Source organism: Channa argus, chromosome 22, assembly GCF_033026475.1.
Source record: "Channa argus isolate prfri chromosome 22, Channa argus male v1.0, whole genome shotgun sequence".
NCBI classification, from domain to species: domain Eukaryota; kingdom Metazoa; phylum Chordata; class Actinopteri; order Anabantiformes; family Channidae; genus Channa; species Channa argus.
The window spans coordinates 1,638,786-1,658,143 of NC_090218.1; the positions used below are offsets into that span (position 1 = coordinate 1,638,786).

The window sequence follows — 19,358 nt, forward strand, 5'->3', positions numbered from 1 at the left end:
CACAATCTCTTCCTGGCCATATTTTCTACTCTACCTCAGAAAATCAACACTACTTTATTATCCCCACAGTTGTAAAAAATAATTTTTAGTGTCATATTGTAGCCACTTCATGTTATCAGCATTTGATAATCTAAAAATACAGCTAAATTTTAGTATTAAGATGGTACATATTTACAATTAGGGTGTTTCTTGTTAACATAACTAGCAACAACAAAAGACCTTAATTTGTTCCAGAATGTCAGTTTGCACAAATATATTAGAATTCATTTTATACCTTATCATCTTTTAAAGTGACCTTTACTGCTTTATTCATTGATTCATTTTAATTCCCATAATCCTCCAGTGTCTCTGCAGTTTCTAGGTGTGGCAGAGGATGGTGCGTCACAGCTCAACCTTGTTTGTTCCTCGTCTGACTCACCCAGCTTTCAGTGCATTAATGTGGTTGGGTAGTTGAAAATGGTAGAGTCAGTTTTATGACTGTCTATCACAATAAATAGACAGTACTCTAGTATTTCTAAAATTCTTTGAATTTTTGCCTACGGCACATTTCTGACCCACTGTTAACACTATGACTCAGCCCCTTGTTCTAGCAGCTTATACTTGTTTAACACCAACAGAAATCGCAGTAAGACAAGGAAAATCTAACATCAAATACACATATTAATCAACAAATTCACTTCAGCAGAAATCTGATTTTTTTATTAAGAAAAAACAATCAAAAAATTGTGTATAAAAGACACTCACATAGGTTTATTCCACCTACAGGAGAATTTTATTGTTTGTCACAAACTAATCTGATGCTTCGAGGCAAGACTAAGAGCCATCTACTATGAAATAAGATCCCAAAATATTAATCATACTCTACTCACACCCAACCAGAATAATTTCGAAATGCCAATTATTGCTGGCACTAAGGGAACTCTAGGCTGTGATTTGTTTATATCTAAGATGCTACCAAAGACCAAATTCTCCACAGTCCACCCCTCAAAAAAAAAATAAAAAAATACAGCACCCAAGGCCTTAATGACCACACAGCGGAAGTGTGATGAGCAGGTGTGTTCTGACCAGAGCACCCAGCTTTGAAATTTGAATACATGAGTCATCTTTTCCTGTTATCTCATGATTGCACACAGTTTCAAATGATTTACCAACCAACCACTGCACAAGCCTTTATAGTAAAAGTATGTGCAACAGAACAGGACGCATCCATTTGGTGTAGCTCCTTAAAGAGATGTCAGAATGTTAACAGGAAAAAAACTAGACACAATAATTCTGACACCAATTAAATACCTGAATTTTTAATATCATGAGAAAAACTATTGTGTGCAGTTGATAGACCTAAAGCTAAAAATCAATTTATAGATGGTTAAAAAAAAAAAAAAAAAAAAGGTTGGCAGGGGAAGACTGAATAGAGCATGTGCTGGCACATTTGAAAACATTTTTTTACACAAAAATCATGAGGTTTAGTCTAAATTCTCTAATATACTTATTACGCAGCTGCCATGTGGAGTATAGAAATGTGCAAATATTTCCTTATCCTCATTACTATTAACATATGAAAAAGTTTAAAGTAAGCCACATATGATACAATGGAAAAATAAATATTTCTGTGGAACTGAGTCGGCTAGGGATCCGCTTTGTTTTTGCACACACTGAGTGGAGCAGGTGTCATGGAAGCAACTATGAATGGATGCAAGTCTACAACAGTACAAATAGGAACAACATACAGTGGTTTTCTTTTACCCAAGAAAGAGAAAGAAAAAAAACCTAAATAACAGGACTGAAAAAGCCAAAATAAAAAAAAACAGTCAACACCAGCAAAAAGAAGCACGAAAACATTCACAGGCCAAGGATATAAAGAGGGATATGCTACTGTATTCTACTGACCAAATTCACTCAAACATTACTGAATTGTTGTGCACCAAACTACTCTGGTCTTGCCTCCAGCCACAGACAGAACTAAATCTGAATTGTGTGAGCTCTGACAACTAAGGCTTGTGGTTTGGAATAAAGACCATGTACTAAAAGGTTGACATCTGTAACCTCAGGTGGTGGCTGTGAGTGACCACCAGCATCTAAGTTTTACATGATTGCTTGTTGAAAAGAAAAAAAAAAAAAAATGAGCACCACGTTTTGGCATTTCCGCATCCTTATTTGGTGACCAGGAGTAATAAAGTCTTGGTAAGGACAAAAAGGAGCAGATAGTGTTTTAATACAGGATATGAAAAACTCTGGACGAGGAAGAGAAGAGCAGTGCAGTATCCTAAAGGTTCCTCCAGTGAGCAGTAAGGCCGAGGTGAGTTAGTTCAGCTGGAGAGGGTCAATGTTGAACAATAGCTGTTGACCAGGGATAAAAACTCTTGGTAACATGTCATCAGCACCAGCTATCAGCGTGAGTCATAAGCAGTCTCCACAAAAAAAAAAGAAAAGAATGAAAACTATTTATATATTTTATATATATATACACAAAATTGTACAAAAAAAAAAAAAAAAAATCCCTGAAGTACCCATGTATAACAGTTTTTATTGAGGTCTGAAAAGGGACGATGTGTCAGTGACTCCAGCCCATAAGGTGGCTGACACGAGCTTTCTCAGTCATACGCCGTACCCGTCCTGAGCGGGACATGCCCAGGTTGAGCGGGTCTTCCTTTGACCCGTGGCCATCATCCTCTGAATCGTCCCTGTACATAACTGTCCTACGGCCTTGGTTGCGTGTATTGACTCGCCGAGACTTGCACTGGCTGCCTCTTGCACCGCGAGCTGCTGCTGCTGCCGGGGCCTCAGTCTGCAATCCATCAAACTTGTCGTCATCCTCCTCCTCCTCCTCCTCTGGTTCCTCCTCCTCCTCGGGCTCCTCTTCTTCTTCTTCTTCTTCTTCTTCTTCATCATCATCATCCTCCTCCTCCTCTTCACGTTTTACATTCAACTCTTGCTGCTGCTCCTCCACCTCCTCTTCTTCATAGTCATCCTCCTCCTCCTCATCTTCCTCTACCTGCACAGGTAGCTGAACTCGTGCTCTTTTGGGTCTCTGTGCCATGTTCTCCCCTCCTTTGTGTGTCCTTTTTCCTGAGGCTACCACCTTACCCTTGGCTGAGAGGCATACTGACAGGCAGGGGGCTTTGCTGTAGTCATGATCTCCCCCTTCCACATATTTCTCCACATCAGAATCAGAGCTGTTCTCACTGTCAGATGATGACGATGAAGTAGAAGAGGATGATGAGGTTGAGGATGATACTGACGAGGAGCTGCTGGATCTGGATGCTTCGTCGTCGTCGTCAGATTGCAAGCCTTCTCGTCTGGGGTGCTGTCTGGAGCTGTTACTTATATGCACATCACGCTGGCGTCCTGATTCAACAAAAGAGGACAGTGGAAGATTTCTGCTTTGTAACCATGTCCATGTTATCTTAAAATAAAAATGCCGTTACACTGTATTTAATGTACTGCTTATGATACCTGACTTCACAACTGGAGTTGTTTGACTGCGGGTCATCCGTTGAGACCCTTGGCTTCTGCTCTCGTTGCTCATCCCTGAACTTGGGGAAGAAGGCTGGCTGTCCTCTTCATCTGCTACACTGCTGCTTTGCTGAGCTAAAGCAAAAACACAATGCTATTTACTAATCATGACCTGTCCACAGTGATGCAGTCATATAATGCATTAGCCTTAATCTTCAGTGACATTATTAATACTCATTTATTTGATGGTATTATTTTCCATATAGATCAGGAGTGTCAAACTCTTCAGCTCAAGGGCCGCAATCCTGCTTGTTTCCCATTTACCCCTGCACGACCCACTGCTGATTACCTGGATCAGGTGTGTTCAGTCATTCAGAACTGGAAGATAAGGGTTATGCAGGGATAGTTTCAAAACAAGCAGGGCTGCTGCCCCTGAGGCCCAGAGTTTGACACCTGTGCTGTAGATTAAGAGTGAAAGCGAACCAGCAAATAGCTCTTAAGACATTTTAATCAAAATCACAAATGTCAATCTCAGTTGAAACTACATAAAAGATAAGGATTTATCTTCTATAGATTTTTATTTAAGTAATTAGTGATTTAATGAAAATGTAATAAAGTTATTCAGAGAAGAAATTATTGATTACACAGCTAGCAACACAACAGTTTAGACTCTTGGGACACAAACAGTAAAACAAACAAACAAACAAATAAACAAACAAAAAAAAACATACCTTGATATGGTATCTGAGAATGATTCTTTGTTGAGGTCTGGGATTTTTTTGGCTTTGACACCTTCCCTGACTTGTGCGTCCCTTTAGGGCTAGACAAAAAAACATTTTAGAATAATTAAGTTTACATAATATAAAATTCGCCTACCAGGGTGTCTGCAACTTTCATCACCTAAAATGTAAGGTTTCAAAGTACATTTGAAACCAGGGATGCGCTAATTTCTGCTAAAATGGAAAAATAATCTAGCATTTCTGATGTAGTACACCAAATCTTTACACACCCTGTGTACACTGAATAAAAAAACTACACATTTAATAAAGTGGGATTTCAAGTGACACCTTTGTGAATAAGGCTCGGTACCTGGGGGGTGGACTGATAGGCGGGGAGGTGCCTCCATTGTGCAATCTGTTTCTGTAACAGAGCCTTTGACGAGCTCGCCGTTCATTTTGAATGGCAGACTTGTAGTCGGAGATAATGGAGATGATTTGTTTTTCAAAGAAAGCCGACAAACTGAGGGTCATACTGTAGATCTAAGACACAAAACAAGAGTTGGAACATGAAACATGCAAACTTTTACTTTGTCAGAATTTATTCGGGTAACAAAGTTCAAACACAGGAACGAGAGTTCTTCACCTGTGATTTCTTGTTAGGTGTGTATGCTTTAGAATTACTAAAAATAAGGCGGATGTCTTTTGCAAACTCCACTGGGTTTTCATAATTCCCTGCTACTAGTGTCTCTGACACAGTACCCAGATCCATAGGCGTGTCAATTATGTCTCGATAGTCCTGGGAGAAAAAAAAAAAACCAAACAAAAAAAACAAAATCAACAGAGTTAAATTTATTTTAATTGAAAAAAGATGTATCTGATCTTTGTAAATATTAAGTGAAAAATTGGTTGTTCCAGACTCTTTTACCGGATAATCAAAGAGATCCACAGGCTGCCTGAATGGTTCTGAATCTGTGGAGGCTATCATCCGACGCAACAGCTCTCTACATTGACCTCGCCATGCTTTCACATCAAAAACCACTCCGCGCTTCTTACAATTTGAGTTGGTTCCCTGGCAGAGAGAGACTCAAATTAACCGAGAATAGACGTACTGAAGATAATTCTAACTTTGTGATTGACTAAGATCAATTGCTGTGGTATCCTGAACTCTGGTTCTTCCTACCCTGTGTCCTGTGGAGGTGCCTGGAGTGTCAGAGTCCACATCCAACTGCAGAGGACAAAACACATGCACTACTTATTATTTACACCTAAAACAATTACCTGAAGAAAAAGCATTCAAAATAAACACAAAGCCATACACTCACCTCGGCTTCTCCTTCACTGCTGATCTCAGACTTCAATTTGTGATAAAGATCCAAGATGTCTGTGCAGCTCTGATCCCTAAAGAAGGCAGAGGGACCAAGGAATCAGAGAATTCTTCACTGTTTCTCCAAAATGGTTATTTCAAGCATTAAAATATAAGGTGGCAAATGAATAAACGCAGTGGGGTCTTACCCGATGTAGTGCAGAAGAATGTCAGTCACCACCTTTGCAGCTGCTACAATGGGGCTCTGGGGTTCATTGAAAGTGCGGGCGTTGTGTTCAATGTAGCGTACCTCCCACATTAATGCAGAGATCCGCCTGCCAGCGAGGAGGAAACAAACACTTGAAACTTGTATGTTACCAAATTAACATTAGGACTTTGAATTTATTGTGAAGAAAAATAATCTCTCTCTGTGAATTTATATGCGCTTCTTCACCTGTAAAAGCGGTTATCTAGTCGTTTGCGGATTGTGCTGAGGTCAGTGGGGTAAGCCACCACAGTGCAGTAAAGAGGGTAGTCTTGCAGATTAACTGGTGATGCAAATGCCTTGGCTACATCTGTTCACAGAAAGAAGTAAGATCAAACATGAGCCTAAATTAACCAGGTCACTCATTACAAACCATTATCATCCTTTCCAGTGACCTACCCAGTGTAAGAAGCTGATCGATGCCATGAATGACTCTCTCACAGTCTTCATCTCGTGTATGAGCCCCCCATTCTCCTTCCTGAGGCTTGTAAAGCAGAGCCTTTAGCTCTTCCTCAGCAACCTCTACCCCGCCACCAACGTGTTCTGGCAACGCAGCTGATAAAACAAAACAGGTCAGAAAGCAGTATTTAGTTTAGCAACAGGAAGTATGTATTACATAATTATAAGCCACACAGATCAACGGCTTTCGGCTTCCCCCTTCAGGAATTGCCAGAGCAGAACTATCTGGGATGAGTTTTCTTACCCTCAGGCTCCTTGCACCCCTCTCCCCTACCTCCTTTGCTGCGGCTAAGAATAATCCACGCTACTACCCGCCATGGCCATTTAGATCACCAGCCCTCACAGTGATCTTACTGTGGCTGAGGACACCCCTTCACCTCCCTAGGAAGCCGCCCTTGGCCACTACAACCCCAGTGGAGTTTCCCAGGCCCGTCTCTACATGGCTGTCTCTAAGCTGGCTACGGTGGTCTTCCAACGAGCCGCTAAACTCATAGCGCAGGTTTCCAATTTCACCCCCATCACCAAAGTGAAGGATCTCAGCAACGATGGCTTTCCACCAGGCCTGACCCTAGAACCAAGCCTCGCTGCCCTTTTCCGAGTGAAATACAATCTCAGAGCCAGGTGACGCCCTCATGAGCCCTCAGGGGTCATGGAGTCTTCCCCTCCAGTCTATTTCGCACCCTTTTTTGGGAGAGCCCCCCCATGGGTTGCTCAGGCTTCATTTTACCGAACGGCAGCGGAGAGGGCCAAACACTGGTTAGCCGCTGTTGCACTCGTTGTCAGACCGTTATGATCATTGAAGGCAGCTGTGTGTAGGACAAATGGATGGACAGAATAAAACGGAAAGGGTTTTCTCTCCAGTTTGGAAAAACAAACAAACAAACAAAAAAAACACAACCTCTCTGCTCCCGGCTCAGTCGATTATCTTTCTGGGCATGATGGCCTCCTACATATAAGAAGTACAAAACACGGCCCTGGGCACAATGTCACAAGGGGGGGAATGGGTGCTGCACACAAAACTAATCCAAGAGGTTTGGAGCAGGTTTGGCAGACCTCTTGCATTCTCCCATTACCCTTGACCCAGATGGCTGTTTTATGCTTTTCTGCCCTGACTCCCCGGTTACTGGACCGCATGAGAGAAAAGTGGCTCACTCTTCTCCTTGTAGCCCCAAAGCGAGTGGGGGCACCATGGTTTCCAGCTTTCTGCCAGATGCTGGCAGGCCAGCCCTGGGAGCTCCCATGGTGTGTGGACATGCTGTCTCAGGCCAACGGGATGATCCATATCCCTCCAGTTCTGCTCCTGCGCCTGTGGGTCTGGCCCCTGAGAGGAAGTGCCTGGCCGACCAGGGTTTTTTGCCCAGAGTGGTGGCCACCATTCAGGTCGCAAGAGCGGCATCCACCACTTCCTCTTATATTGCCAAGTGGTCATCATTTTAGCTCTGGTGTTCGGATAGGGCCTTGTCTGCCCCTTCATGCCCTCTTCCTCGGGTTTTGTCCTTTCTTCAGTACCTCGCAGACACGGGCTTATGCTTTAACACAGGAAAGACATACGCTGCCGTGATCTCTTCATGCAATAATGGATTCGCAGACAGCTCTGTTTTTAGTCGGCATCATGGTCTTCCAACTTGCTTTTTCATCGTTTTATCTTCAGCATTTGATTCATTATGCTACAGCCAGCAAGCAACATAGGAAATAGAACAATAGTTATGTATTGTAAATGGTCTGCACTTATATAGCGCTTTTCTATCTATTGGCACTCAAAGCGCTTTACACTGCTTCTTAATCACCCATTCACACTAACAATCACACACACATTCATACACCGATGGGGGAGCTGCTATGCAGCTAGCCAACACTCACCGGGAGCAACTAAGTTGGGGTTCAGTGTCTTGCTCAAGGACACTTCGACATGTGACCGGAGGAGCCGGGGATTGAACCAACAACTGTGAGATTGGTGGACAACCGCTCTACCTTCCTGCGCCACAGTCGCCCAGTTATAATCCTAGCTTCTATGACTATGTTGCACAGCCCTCTGTTTTTTTTTTTGGGGGGGCCCAATAGTACCTCTTGCTGTCTAGAGGAAAAAGGTCAGTTTGAGGGAAGAAGTGCTGTGAATGCCACTCTGTTATGGTGACTGCAGACGTAATTGAGCACACCATGTGAGTGATAAAGTACCACCAACTTTTGGCCCTCTCGCTGGTGGCCGTGGACTATGCTGCTTCAGTTGGCGCAACATGCACGGGGATTGGTTCATTACGCTACAGTCAGAGGGCAGCAGATGAGGACAGCGATCAGTGATAGTGACTGATTTCATGTTCATTCTTCTGTTCTGTTACAGTATTTAAACTAAAGTAAATTGAACTGTTTACAAAGGAAATGTAGATTGCACCACATTCCTTTAACTTGAATGAAACAAGCTCTTGCTTTAATTATATTGTGAAGAGACTTCATATGAATGTGTAAAACAGAGATTACTGGTTAAGATGGCCTATTTTGGGGTTACTAATGCCCTGCAGTGCATTCTTTGAATTATTATAATAAAAATATAAATTCAAAAAATGTTAATGTTTATTTTTTGTGAATTAATATTTATATTATATATTGATTGAAAATTTAAAAAATAGCTTAATTGGAAAATAATAAACAGATTAAGGCACACACACAAAAAAAAAGGCCCTAAACATGATAACTGAGCAGATTTAGCTACTACAAATGTTTTTTGTTACCCCCCTTTCGACTTATCCATGAGTTCAGGGTCTCCACATGTTGATTTGGCACAGTTTTTTACGCCAGATGCCCTTCCTGATGCAACCATTCCCAATTTCTACCGGGCTTGGACCAGCAATTCACAGCTGGGGAGGGGAAGGGGCTGTTCTGGGTTCAGTTTCTTGCACCGAGACACTGACATATTGGGGATTGAACCACTGACCCTGCCGTCCGTGGAAGACTGCCTTTACCAACTGAGCTAGTCATTAGAATTACCAAAACACATTTTGTTAATTCTAATGACTAAAATGTATATATAGTGTAACAGTATATAAAATAAGTAAGTAAAACAATAAAAATTTTGGTGCAAAAGTTTGCATCCCACTTGACAAATTAGTTAAATCATTTGATTACTAAATTCTTTTATTTAATTACAAATGTATATAGTTTCAGTACCAGCTGTGCATTAGATATTATGTTGATGTAAAAAACAAAAAGTTACCTTTTTGTCATTTTAAAATAAGGTGATGCAAACGGTTGCACACAACTGTATCAGAGGAGAGTTGTATATACAGTTGAAGTAAAATACAGTAAAGGATTGCATGCAAGTTAAAACTTTGTAAAATCGTTTGACTTTTGGCATATTTCATCTGTAATCTAAAAAAAAAAAAAAAATCATAATTGTACATAAATAATCACAAAAACAGATTTATTGTCAGCTTTAATTGTCTTATTTAATAGTACTGACCTTCCTCAGGAATAGGCTCCATGTCCCAGGGACTCATCTTTTCCCTTTCCCCATTATCCCACCTGATAAAATAAAAACAACAATTTGATATTTAGGCACACTGTGTGTGCCTAAATATAAATACACTGTGTGCGATGATTTAACTATAATTAAAAGTGATATAAGGTCAGTAAAGATGAACATGATACAAGTGGAAGGCACTACTTATTCATTATGTTAGAGTACAGTACTCCTCCAGCAGTCACAAATACTACAGACATAGACATACTTTACTGCATAGCACTGAAACAGGCTATCTGGATACTCCGGCTGGAGAGGCTCCTGGTCCTCTACAGAGCCGAACCACCAGGCGTCATCAATAATGCTGCGAAACCTCATGCCTAAATGAGGGCACAGAGGGGACAGGACCAAACAGAACAGTGAATTTGAAAAGGTTTTCACCTATAAATTCCGGACAATGTCCAGAGACTCAGGGACAGAAATTTTACGGAGTTGGCGTTTTACACATGTAGGGGAATTTTCTGTGACAGATGCATTCTCACATACATTCTCAAGGCAAGAAATTCTGTCTTATTTTAGTGAATGGTGGCATCCCGTCAGAGCATGCAGGAAGTCCGACATGACGCAAAAGTTTTTTGCAGGCAACACAGCATTTTGTTTACAGCAGATGGAAAATGTCACTCAATAGCTAACAAATAAAGAAACAAATAAGCAGACACAGTGACCTTACATCTTAGATGTACCTACTATAGGTGAGTTCTAAAGAAGTTTAGGATTGCAGTGCATGTGTAAAAGCATCTTAAGTGCTTTGAATAAAAGCTGGGTACTGACTAACCTGGCTGCCAGTTGTGCTCTTTAGCCTCGTTGTAAAATTGCTGCAGTACCAGAAAATCTATAACATCAGGCATGTCATGGTACCTTGGGGGTGACAAAGTGAAATGAATGTGAAATACATTTACATTCATTACCAGATTTCAGTAATTTATTGACTTTTATGTACTCACTATAAATACTCACTTTAAGGAGAAAGACTCATTGGTCATCTTCCCTGAGACTGGGTCCAAGAACGCCAGTTTAAGGCAGCAGAGGGTGGGAGGCCCCACCTCATATTTAATTCCAACCACCTTCACAGATTCTTGGTCCTGAGGTGGCAGAAGAAATTCCACATGATAAGACTCAATAAATTGTCAAAAATAATTATTAGGGGTGAACAGATAATACTGAGGCACAATACTAGCAATTAAACAAAAGTGTGCCTCACCCTGAGGTTGAGTCTGTTCCAAGGCTGTTTCTGAGGGTTGATGCTGTAGGCCTTGGCTCTCCGGACAGCCCGGACGTAAGCCTGATGGCCCTGTTTAAAGTATATAAGCTGGTAGAAAACAATAGAATTTTGATTATTAATGTATGTAATGGGACATGGTTTTCTGTTTGATATTACAATGACGACCCATACTTCATCTCCCATTTGAGGAACAAAAGGAGAGCGGCGTGGGATAGTGTCCATTATCCATGATGGTGGCAGCCACTCTTCTGCGTCACGTCCAGCCAGAGAAGACATGGGTTTCTGTTTGTCACAACACAATTTTTAATAACTGAATTTCTTTTGTGCAGTGTTATCATAGTACAGTAAAAAAGCTTTTAAATTTGGAGCAATCAAATGGTTTCAGTGACAGTTGCAGGTCATGTTAACTCACCTGTTTGCTTTCTTTGGGCTTCTTCCTCTTCTCACTTTCCCTCTTCTGGGCCTCTTTTCCTTTGTCATTGCCTTCTTCCTCCTCAGAGCTGCTGTAACATTGGGGCTGTAAGGGCCTTCTTGTTGATCGCTTTGGTGGCTGAAGGTTTATCCCAGCATCGGCAGTCCAATCAGAATAGTCACTGGAGGATTCACTGAGAATTGAAAAAATAAATAAATAAATAAATAAAAAGGGGGTTGTTAGGTGATTTTAACTATATCCTAAAAACACCACTACACTAAAGATATTTACCTGGAGCTGCTTTCACTCTGCCACTGAGTTTCACCATCAGAGGAGGCATCACTTTGCTCCACCTGCTCTGGTGCCTGTATCACAGACAAAAAAAACGACTTTCTTATTATAAGTGATACTGTTTTTTGTATGTGGCACCGTGTAAGGTTTCATTTTTGACTAATTCTAAAATATTTTTATTGTCAGCCCGTTTTGATGGTACAGGATATGTTGTTCTTAATTAAGCGTAATAATGTAAATTAAAGATCTCTGAAGTATAATATATATTTAAGTTTAAGGGAAGATGAAAGTAATGTTTGATGCAAATGACAAACACTATTGAGGACATATTTTTTTCTAAATCCACCACAACACTGTACATCACATTTGGATTTCTAGAATAGAAGGATGGAACATACATCTCTATCACTGTCAGAGTCAATCTGACTATCAGAGTTACGCTGGTTGCTAAGATTTCGACTCCTGCTCCCTGGGCGCTGAACTTGAGCTGAGCGGGTCTGATAGGCGTGACGCTGCTGCTTTTTCTTGGCTGGCCGCAGGGAGCGTAGGCGTGAAGTCAGGGTATCACTCTACAAAGTGTGGAAGAAGACTGGAAAATGAGAAGGGCAGGAATAAATTGGCACAAACAATAGTTATGACAACTGTGAAGTGAAGAAAAAGGCACCTTGGGTATGCACGTTACCGGTTTCTTCCTCCTCTCAGCGTTGTATAGAGAACATTCCATGTCACCTTTGGCTTGTCTGAACTCATCAAAAACTCTAAAAACAAACAAACAAAAAAAACATAAACAGAGAAAAAACATAAAATGAACACAATTCTCAGACATAGATAAAACACACTCAAAAAAAAAAAAAAAAAGCCTTCTCTCTGTATTGTCCTTAAATCATAATTCCATCATTCTGCTTCACCTGAGTATACCCTGTGGCACTTCATTGACCACCACTCTGCGGCTCCAGGCCAATAGGTCTCTCTCTGTGGCCACTTGACTACGCAAGGCGTTATGCTGCATCTGCCACACCCCATCCACCTGTCTACTTCTGCGAGATCCAATAGCTTGAGAGGAAGCCTCCACATCCAGTGCATCACCAGCTAAAATAAGGAAACTAGTTTGGTAAATCTACATGACTCCTAGGAAAATACACATGCCTCTGGGCAATAGGAGTTAAAGACAAGCAACTATTAACCTCTAGAATTCACAGAAGTCTGATAAATTTTAACACATTTGAGAAACTCTGCATAACGTTGCATAACATCTTATAAAACATACCCTCTGCCTCTTCATCCTGCTCTTCTGCATTCTGACGTTCATCCTGCTCATTCTGCAACTGTCTAATGAGATTGTCCAAAAGGCTTTCTCCGTTTTCTGCTGTTTGCTGGCCAAGTACCTGCTCAACCAACTCTCCATCACCTAAGCAGCAAAGGGGGCAATAGTGGATCAAACTTGTGCACCATATTTACAAAGTAAAAACAGTAAAGGCAATGAGTAAGCAGGTCTTACTGTTTGCCATGTAGCCAAGCTGAGGTATCAGCTGTTCCTCCTTGCAGTTTTCTCTCCCTGGGACCAGGCGCTGGTAGTGAGGAGGGTGAGGATTACCATCAACATCCACCAGAAAAGGTGGAGGCATGAGGTGTGGGGCCTGCTGTGTCTGCTCATCTAGGACATAATTATTAGAGTCACGAATAAGAGGTCGGTAGTCCGTGTGGAAGAACATCTGGTCAGGAATCTAGAGGGGATTAAGAGAATATGTGGTATTATTGAGGTAAAAACACTAAAGTATGTGTATGGTGGCTTTGTGGGTGAACACACTTTTAATTATGAATACTGTTCCTATAAACACGAACCACAATTATGTGCAATGAGTGAATATTAGGAGAAAAATGTGGCTACAAACAGGTGTCCTGTTACCTTCTCGTAAGGTCTGCTGCAGCCGAAGCCAAAGATAAGCAAATGGCCATGTGAGTCCGTGCATGCAAAATGTTGCCCATCAGTTGAGAACTTGCAGTCAAAAATAGCACCATGGCCTTGCCCTTCAATCTAGAAACAAATTTTTTTAATGAATTTACTTACTGTACAAAACAAAAACAAACAAACAAACTAGTGCATGATTCGCAATCTTGATTAATTACCATATTGAAAAAGTTTCGGATCTTGGCTCCTTTGGTCAAATCCCAGATGTAAATATTTCCATCATGACCAGCAGAGAGCATGATGCGGGAGTCAAATGGGTGAGCCTCCAATACAAACACCTCATCATCGTGACCCTTGAGTAAAAAGAACAGAAATATAAAGAATGGTCACTCATGTACTTGTGTGATTTGTTTTTATCTAAAATTAACTATGCAGTTGAATTACCAATTTTAACCACTCACAGATAAAACATGCAGTAGCTGCCCAGTGGCTGTGCTCCAGACTTTGAGCAGGTAGTTTGAAACTGCTGTGATGACAGTGCTGTCTGAGCGGTCCCAGGCAACCATGGTCACCACCAGCTTGGTTTTATCATCCCCATTGGCAACAATACTCCTAGAAGAAAATAAAAGATGAAATGCACTGACTGCTGTACAGACAAACACGCTATCCCAAAATCCTGTATCGCAGAGTGTGCTCTTACCCAGGCAGCCTGGCAGCCATGTCTAAAGTGATGCTCTTCCACTCTTGTTGCTGGTAATGCCAGATCCTGGCTGTGCCATCACGACTGCCACTCACAAACCTTAGGCTGTATACATTCAATAGCATTCAATGGTCAGAGGCTCACAATGCACACAAAATTTTTTAAAGTGTAGGAGTAAACATGCTCACCTGTCACTATTATTGCTAAACTGGACAACTACAACTTTATCCTGAAATTGAAAAAAGGATGCATATAAAAGTTTAAACACCCTCATTAAAATTAGGCTTGAAGAATAAAATGAAATAAGAATGACTAAGCTGTTGTTGTTGTTTTTTCCTTACAGTGTGAGCATCCATCTCAGAGACCTTCATGGGTGTTTCAGCACCAAGGTAGTAGACCCTTATCATATGATCAGTGCTACCAGTAGCCATGAACATACCACCTATTAAGACACAAAAGAAATGAAATGGGATGAAAAAGACATTTGTTCCACAGTAATATCCAAATCCCTTTCCCCAGCTGCCAGTCATATTATCATTACCTATCCAGTAAATGTTATTTAACAGTTACAGTGTTTCCAAAAGAACAATACAGGTGAGAAACAAGGACATCTCCCACTGCATAATCTATAATGCCAAATTTGCTTTTACCAGATTGTTCCGTCACTTACCTTACTTTCTTAAATCCTTGTTCATTTGCTATGTTAAGGTAAACCTGTATATGTATAAAATTACTGTTGGAAAAAAAAAAAAACATAAGGACAATGAAATGTTACCAAGAAAAGAAACATACTTACCACTACTGAAGGAAGAAGTGGCGACCTGTACTCCTGGACGTGACCGCTCAAGAAACTTGACTGGTTGATCACTTAATACAGAGGAGATACAGAGACACTAGCGTTACTTTCGCAAAAAGAGAGCAACTTTAGTGGAACAACTAGTAGAGCTAAAATGGCTCCAATAGAAGTTTCCAGCACTTACTTAAATTTCATGCTGAGTAAGTGCCACTTCCAGAAACACACCATGCCGTCTGCACCTGTGGAGGCCAGGTAACGTGTTGTCCCTTTGACAGCAGGACAAAACTAAAGGGAGAGCAAGTCAGTGGTGGTTGATCATTGGATTGACCAGTATTTTACACAGGATTACAACAGCAAACAGCTGATTAAAGTCCTCACAGTTATCACACAAAAAAAGAAACATATATGAGATCAGGTAAAAGAAGAATTTGGGACCTATAGTTAAAATATTTTCTTTCTTAAATCTGACATTATTTTATTTTGATGTGGGTTATCTCGGTTTAACTGTCTACTAGATTTCACAAAGCCTGACGAAAAAATAAAAAATAAATCCTGAAGCTTGGTGCTTGTTTTCTTTTCTTTTAACCTATCCTTTTAACATGCATCAGCTCACCTGTATGGATGTGATGGAGGCAGCATGAGCCTGCAGAACAGTGATGGGTGCACAGGTACGTAGGCACCACACTCTGATGACTTTGTCACAGCTTGCTGAGGCAATGAGAGTATTCTCGTAGTTGACAGCCATGTCACAGATCTCTGCAGAGTGGCCACGGAGTGTTGCCAGTAGCCGGCCATCATCTGTGGCCCAGATTTTCACCAGGCAGTCATCAGAACCCTAAAAACATAAAACATTGTAAACAATTAATTAATTACAATGCAAACTACCTTTTTACTAAAATTTGTCCATAGTCTTCAAAAAAAAAAAAAAATTAAACTAATAAGTGGGTGTTCTGCCAGAACTTTAAATAGAAAAAATGTTTATTGTCAAAGTAAATATAAATACTTTTCTGAATTACATATAAAATGGCGCTGCAACTATCATTAGGTCTAATCACTTACCGTAAATATCCGACGACCAGTGCGGTCAAAGGCTACACAGTAAACGGAAGAAAGGTGGCCAAGGATACGCTTGTGTATTTTCGTGTGTTGGTAGGAGGAAGACGGTAGCGCCTGGCTGAAACGAGCTGTACCTGTTGCCTGGCGAGCACCCATGATGGAAACTTGATATAAAGAAACACAAGAACGATTAGTAAAAGCAATTGACTGCTGAAATCTGACTTATCTGGATAAGCAACTCTGAGTTATCTTAACGGGTATGAATTTAGGAATTTTTTTCCACACACCAACATTGGGAGCATTTCCATTGTTGACTGAAGGTTCTGGTGGACGTCCTCGGTGGAGTGCAGCGACAGCTGAGCCACTGCATACTTTGTGGCTACAACCTAAGTTAAACAGATAATGGATTGAAAAATATTAAGAAAAATGGCACATACACCAAACCCAACACAATAAATAAAAAAACAACAACCACAATTGGTATAAGGACTGCTTATAAATAAAAGCTTAAAAGGAAAATGCCCACTTTTGTTGGATCGAAGTAGAGACTGTCTTCCCAGCCCCAGAAGTGTTAGGATTCCAGGAACACTAGGTGGGATCTCCTTCTCTATAAGTGGGCCGATGCGCTGACAAACACGAAGCAGGTAGTCTGCAGGAATGTGCTGGTTCAAAATTACCTGCAAAAGTCATACTTGGCTTTTAGAAAAAATATAGCATTTGATATTAGACACAATATATCTATATGTTCATAGATATATTCAATTCAACTTTATGCATATATCGCCAATTCACTACTAAGTCATCTCAAGGCACTTTATAGAATAAGACTATAAAGATGTACAGAGAAGACCCAACAATCACCCCTACAGCAAGCCCTAGGAGTGTAAAGTGGAGAGAGAAAACAAAAGAGCAACAAAAAGCAACAACAAAACATTGGAAACACATAATATATATGTATTTATCAATGTAGACATATATGAGTAGCATGGTTCTGGTACCCAGCAGGGTGAGACAGGAGGAGGTAAAAGGAAATATAAAAGGGATGGGGCAGAGAAACTCATAGCCAATCAAAAGAGTTGCTAACTATTCTTCCGGTTCGCTCGAAAACGCAACTGTGATTTTATTGGCTCCAACGGAAGACTGACAACTCTTTGGATGTGGTTTAGCCTATCATTACTCGCCCTCGTTTCTTTTCTCCCCCCCCCCGTAGCCCACACAATAGCAAAGCCCGAATGTAGTAATTTATCAACAGGCCTATACTAATATAAATGTTTAAACGTCTTCTAATAAACGTAACCAAATTCTCACTGCGTCTATTCTTAGTCGTTAGTTCAATTCTAAAAATAGACACCGGCTAACAAACGAATGTAAAAAAAAATAATAATAAAGTTAAACGTTTTACTGGTTAAAAAGTTAATTCTAAGAATTCACACTCACCCAGTCTTGGAAAGTCCGTTTGTATTTCTTTCCGTCCCAACTCCATCGCTGAGGGATCAACTAAAGTTAAAAAAGCAGATGTACAAGATACGTTAGCACAGAAATGCCAGCTTCGTAACTCGCTACTTTGGCTAACTAACAACAGTTAACATTGCTGAATTGTTCGCCAAAACGCGGTCAGATAGGTAGTGTTGCGGAACACACATGAGAATAAAAACAAGTAAGGTCCAGCTGAACCTACCTCATATTCCTCCAGCTCCTCAACCAGGATCTAACAACAGACACAGTTAGCGTTAGCTTCTAGCACCAGCTGCTTATCTTGACTATTTATAAAGGACAGGAGTTAATATCTTGCTTATATTGGGGTGTTACCTGTGCTGCTTTTTTACAAGGTCCAGACTGCAGAAATCTGGCAATGAGGTAATACAGCTCTGAAAAGAAAGAGGCGTACATTAGCTTAGTAACTAATATTGCTGTTGAGCCAAGCTAGCATTAGCTACCTTTAGGATAGACTCGGTTAATTAGCCCGCTAGCAGACACACAACTGCAAACTGTTTAAATACATAATACATACTGGTGAATTACAGTGAAGCTCAGCACTCACCAGCTTCGGTATTTGAACACTGTTCTCTTGCCATTACTTGATAAGACAGGCGACATTAAGAAAAACTGATATTTTAGCTTGCTCGTTAGCCGCCGGCTAGCTAACAGTAGCTAGGTGTGTAGCTAAAACAGGCTAGTGAATGGCCTCCTGCTTTCTCAAGTTGTTCCCATACCGTGTGGTGCTTTGTGTTAGCGCCCTCCAGCGAAACAATGCAATATGTTTTATGATCTTTATTTAAATGAATAAATATTGATTTATTTAAATTTACGGCTATCAGCCCAACAGAGTTGAAGTAACGTTTTCGTCATTAAACGGCCAATTAATCGTTGTAATTTTAGTGTTTTTGTTTTATGAATAGCGGAAGTAGTTACATAACTTTGTATATCCATAGGAGATGTGGAAGATGTTTTGGGTGTCCCTTATTTTGTAAATGAAGAAAAAAAAATGTATCCTAAAGTTTACAACATATTTAATACATGTGATGCATAGAGTACATACAGTGTTAGAAACCTTTGGTTTACTGTGACATGAAATCACAAGTATATACATATACAATGTGCTTATGCTAATAACACATAGCTAATCACTGTCTTTAATGTTATTATATACCCATCAAACATTCATAGCTGGCAGAAAACCCCTCAGACATAACCCTGTAGGGCAGCCCTTCCCAAACCTGTGTCCTTGGAGCCCCTCTACTTGTGTCAAGTAAATCTTAGTATTAGCCTAGGAGTTATACAGTATATTCAACCAACACCAGGAATGCTTGAATGAAATCTACATGGTCAAAAACATTCTTAAAAGTTGTGTTTTATTTAAAAAAAATACATTAGTTTATGTTTGTTTATAAATAAAGTTGTTTTCATAGTTTCAGGGAAATATATGCAGATCCTTCCAAAGGGGTAAATCACTTTATCAAGTTGAAATTGTTCATCTTTGTATATTTGGACACATATAATTTATAAGTTCTATTCTACCAACTCATTTACAGTACTGGGCAAAGAGAGGCCATCATTAGATTTGTTGTTGAAATAAAAACCACAACAGCTAATACTGGTTAAAGTGACCTCCTTTGCACTTATTTAAGTTTCTTCTTTGAGAGAGTGGAAGTAGTCTAGAAAGGACCTGGCTGAGCATCTGGCATCTTCATCTGGATGCCACTTTGATCCTTTTGCTCTGTGCGTAAGTTTGATCAGGAATGGTCTTTGTGGAAGGATA

The 19,358-nt window shown here is 40.5% G+C and overlaps 1 protein-coding gene across 3 annotated transcripts; it reads right to left on the reverse strand.

Annotated features, from left to right (window-relative positions):
- Positions 1–677: 677 nt before the first annotated feature.
- Positions 678–18,331, reverse strand: brwd3 (bromodomain and WD repeat domain containing 3). Of its 3 annotated transcripts, XM_067491499.1 has the most exons (40): positions 18,141–18,331; positions 17,909–17,967; positions 17,778–17,807; positions 17,537–17,596; positions 16,626–16,776; positions 16,387–16,485; positions 16,103–16,263; positions 15,657–15,878; positions 15,228–15,328; positions 15,044–15,114; positions 14,589–14,689; positions 14,436–14,476; positions 14,248–14,352; positions 14,009–14,159; positions 13,766–13,900; positions 13,545–13,673; positions 13,137–13,362; positions 12,906–13,046; positions 12,547–12,727; positions 12,303–12,396; positions 12,037–12,207; positions 11,639–11,712; positions 11,348–11,540; positions 11,107–11,217; positions 10,915–11,022; positions 10,671–10,795; positions 10,489–10,571; positions 9,922–10,033; positions 9,654–9,715; positions 6,140–6,295; positions 5,930–6,050; positions 5,685–5,810; positions 5,495–5,570; positions 5,353–5,397; positions 5,098–5,241; positions 4,816–4,968; positions 4,543–4,712; positions 4,185–4,273; positions 3,454–3,588; positions 678–3,345 (listed from the first exon to the last, which is right to left on the reverse strand). In XM_067491499.1, exons 1-40 carry the CDS (start codon positions 18,172–18,174, stop codon positions 2,552–2,554), a joined length of 5,340 nt encoding a protein of 1,779 aa, XP_067347600.1. In that variant the 5' UTR covers positions 18,175–18,331; the 3' UTR covers positions 678–2,551. The 3 variants fall into 3 exon arrangements, with proteins under 3 accessions (XP_067347600.1, XP_067347601.1, XP_067347602.1); XM_067491500.1 differs by lacking the exons at positions 4,816–4,968; positions 5,098–5,241; XM_067491501.1 differs by lacking the exons at positions 15,228–15,328; positions 15,657–15,878; positions 16,103–16,263; ... (4 more) ...; positions 17,909–17,967; positions 18,141–18,331 and having other exon boundaries at positions 14,918–15,054.
- Between the last annotated feature and the right edge of the window lie 1,027 nt (positions 18,332–19,358).

Bases quoted from the DNA above. Each gene is read 5' to 3' on its own strand.
- brwd3 (XM_067491499.1), bottom strand. From the start codon at position 18,174: ATGGCAAGAGAACAGTGTTCAAATACCGAAGCTG. The intron at 13,047-13,136 runs GTAAGACCTGCT...TTTGCTGCTTAG, and splicing joins GCTTGGCTACATGGCAAACA to GTGATGGAGAGTTGGTTGAG. The intron at 12,397-12,546 runs GTGAAGCAGAAT...GTTTGTTTTTAG, and splicing joins GTGCCACAGGGTATACTCAG to AGTTTTTGATGAGTTCAGAC.